This window comes from Lottia gigantea (assembly GCF_000327385.1).
Source record: "Lottia gigantea unplaced genomic scaffold LOTGIsca_540, whole genome shotgun sequence".
Lineage (NCBI taxonomy): Eukaryota > Metazoa > Mollusca > Gastropoda > Lottiidae > Lottia > Lottia gigantea.
The window spans coordinates 21,962-24,000 of NW_008709849.1; the positions used below are offsets into that span (position 1 = coordinate 21,962).

General features: G+C 31.2%; 1 protein-coding gene across 1 annotated transcript; it reads right to left on the reverse strand.

Moving 5' to 3' along the window:
- Positions 1-278: 278 nt before the first annotated feature.
- LOTGIDRAFT_175908 (hypothetical protein) lies at positions 279-1,728 on the reverse strand (the record flags this gene model as incomplete). Its single annotated transcript, XM_009062980.1, has 2 exons — positions 279-652; positions 1,539-1,728. The coding sequence occupies 2 exons, from the start codon at positions 1,726-1,728 to the stop codon at positions 279-281; spliced, it is 564 nt and encodes a 187-aa protein (XP_009061228.1).
- Positions 1,729-2,039: the final 311 nt, after the last annotated feature.

The window sequence follows — 2,039 nt, forward strand, 5'->3', positions numbered from 1 at the left end:
GAAATTCCTTTGAGTACATTTGAGAGCAAATTCTCAATAATTACACATGGCATCCAACAGAAAATGTCTACAGAACATAATTAAAGAATTCCTTATTAGAATATACATAAATAAATTGAAAACTTACAACTTGTGAGGAACTATGGTCGAAAATAAAAATATCAAAAAGTTTAGTCTAACTTCCTAAGATGGCGGCAAGAAAAACTAGCTCAAGGCCGTGTGCACAATTTGACCTTTGACATGTGATCTGCGACCTAGCTACAATAAAACCTTAGAAATCAGGCCATATATAAACAAGTAATTTTTAAGACACAAAAATGCAATTCAACAAAAGAAATTGACGATTCTGCCGTAACAGTAACGTTAAATAAAAAGCATTTCTTGTTTGCAACTGTTGAACTGCTCATTGTTACACAGTCACTCCTCTCCTTACACTTTTCAATGCATTGATTTAGATCTGTATCAAATGACCCAAAGATGATCGGAGCTTTGTAAAGATTACAATAATTGCCTGAATTTAATGAAGCGGTACACCACCGAGTAAAAGATTTACATTCTTCATCACATAGGTCATCTTCAGTTGACGTGTAATCATAATAGTCAGTGTTACTCGATGCTAAACATGTTTTATTCAAATACTTGTAACTACATTCTGAAATAAAAATTATAGTATTACATAACATCCTTAGGGTTAAGATCATCTGAGGTCGATGTCAAAATGAAAATGTCAAATTAAAATTTGGATGACAAGTGTCTCCCTCAAAACTTGAGATACAGGAGCAGGAGCCGCTAGGTTAAAGGAATACTTCCTCTTATAATGCACATACAATTTAAATTCTTTACCAAAATGAGTTTTTAGGCTAGCATCATCTAAGGTCGATGTCAAAAAATAAAAATTTGGAAAACAAGTGTCTCTCTCAAAACTTCAAGCTGTTAACACCAGGTACCCACTATCAAAATCACCAATATAATTTATCAAACAAAATAAAACTGGAGCCGTGGGAATGGTTCTGAGGCAGTGAGTATCCGACCTGCTACATCGGTGAAAAGTTGCATTTCAAAGTTATAGTGAGATTTTTACTAACAAAAATGGCTTTGGTAGACAACCAGTAGTAAAAAGTTGTATATATTTTATAATATCCTAAACCTACCATTACCCTAAATTCAGTAGTAAAAAGATGTATATATTTTATAATATTCTAAACCTACCATTACCCTAACTTCAGTAGTAAAAAGATGTATATATTTTATAATATTCTAAACCTACCATTACCCTAACTTCAGTAGTAAAAAGATGTATATATTTTATAATATCCTAAACCTACCATTACCCTAACTTCAGTAGTAAAAAGATGTATATATTTTATAATATCCTAAACCTACCATTACCCTAACTTCAGTGGTAAAAAGTTGTATATATTTTATAATATCCTAAACCTACCATCACCCTAACTTCAGTAGTAAAAAGTTGTATATATTTTAGCTATTTTTAAGCTAATATTGTTTATTTGTAATTCATGTATTTAAAATTATCTTACCTGTGCGTTTACATATTGGGTTTTGATATCTCCATTCTTCCTCAACACATTCCAGCTCTTGTACCATCTTGAAACCTTTTCGACATGTAATGACTACATTTCCATTGCAATCTTTATCAAAATTTGCGTCTGTTACATTTGGATATGTTGAACAATCTGTAAATTTAATTTTGATATTATTTGTTGCCATTATTTATTTCTGACTCAATATACTACCCCCCAACAATTATATCATCAAGTATTTGTCTCAAGAACTACATGTTAATTTACTATTTACAGACAAAGATGATTTAAAATGTGTTTAAGCTAGTTATCCATGTTGCAGAAAAGAAAGTTGCCTTCAGTAAACCTCTGTCTCGGACTCTTCCAACAATAAAAAGCTAAGATAAATTTCCCCCAGATATACAAACTTTGACTTTAGATTCATAAAGCAACTTTTAGATAATAAATAACATATTTACCGGCATCTACAAGTATCACCATTACGGAAATCAACAGAAC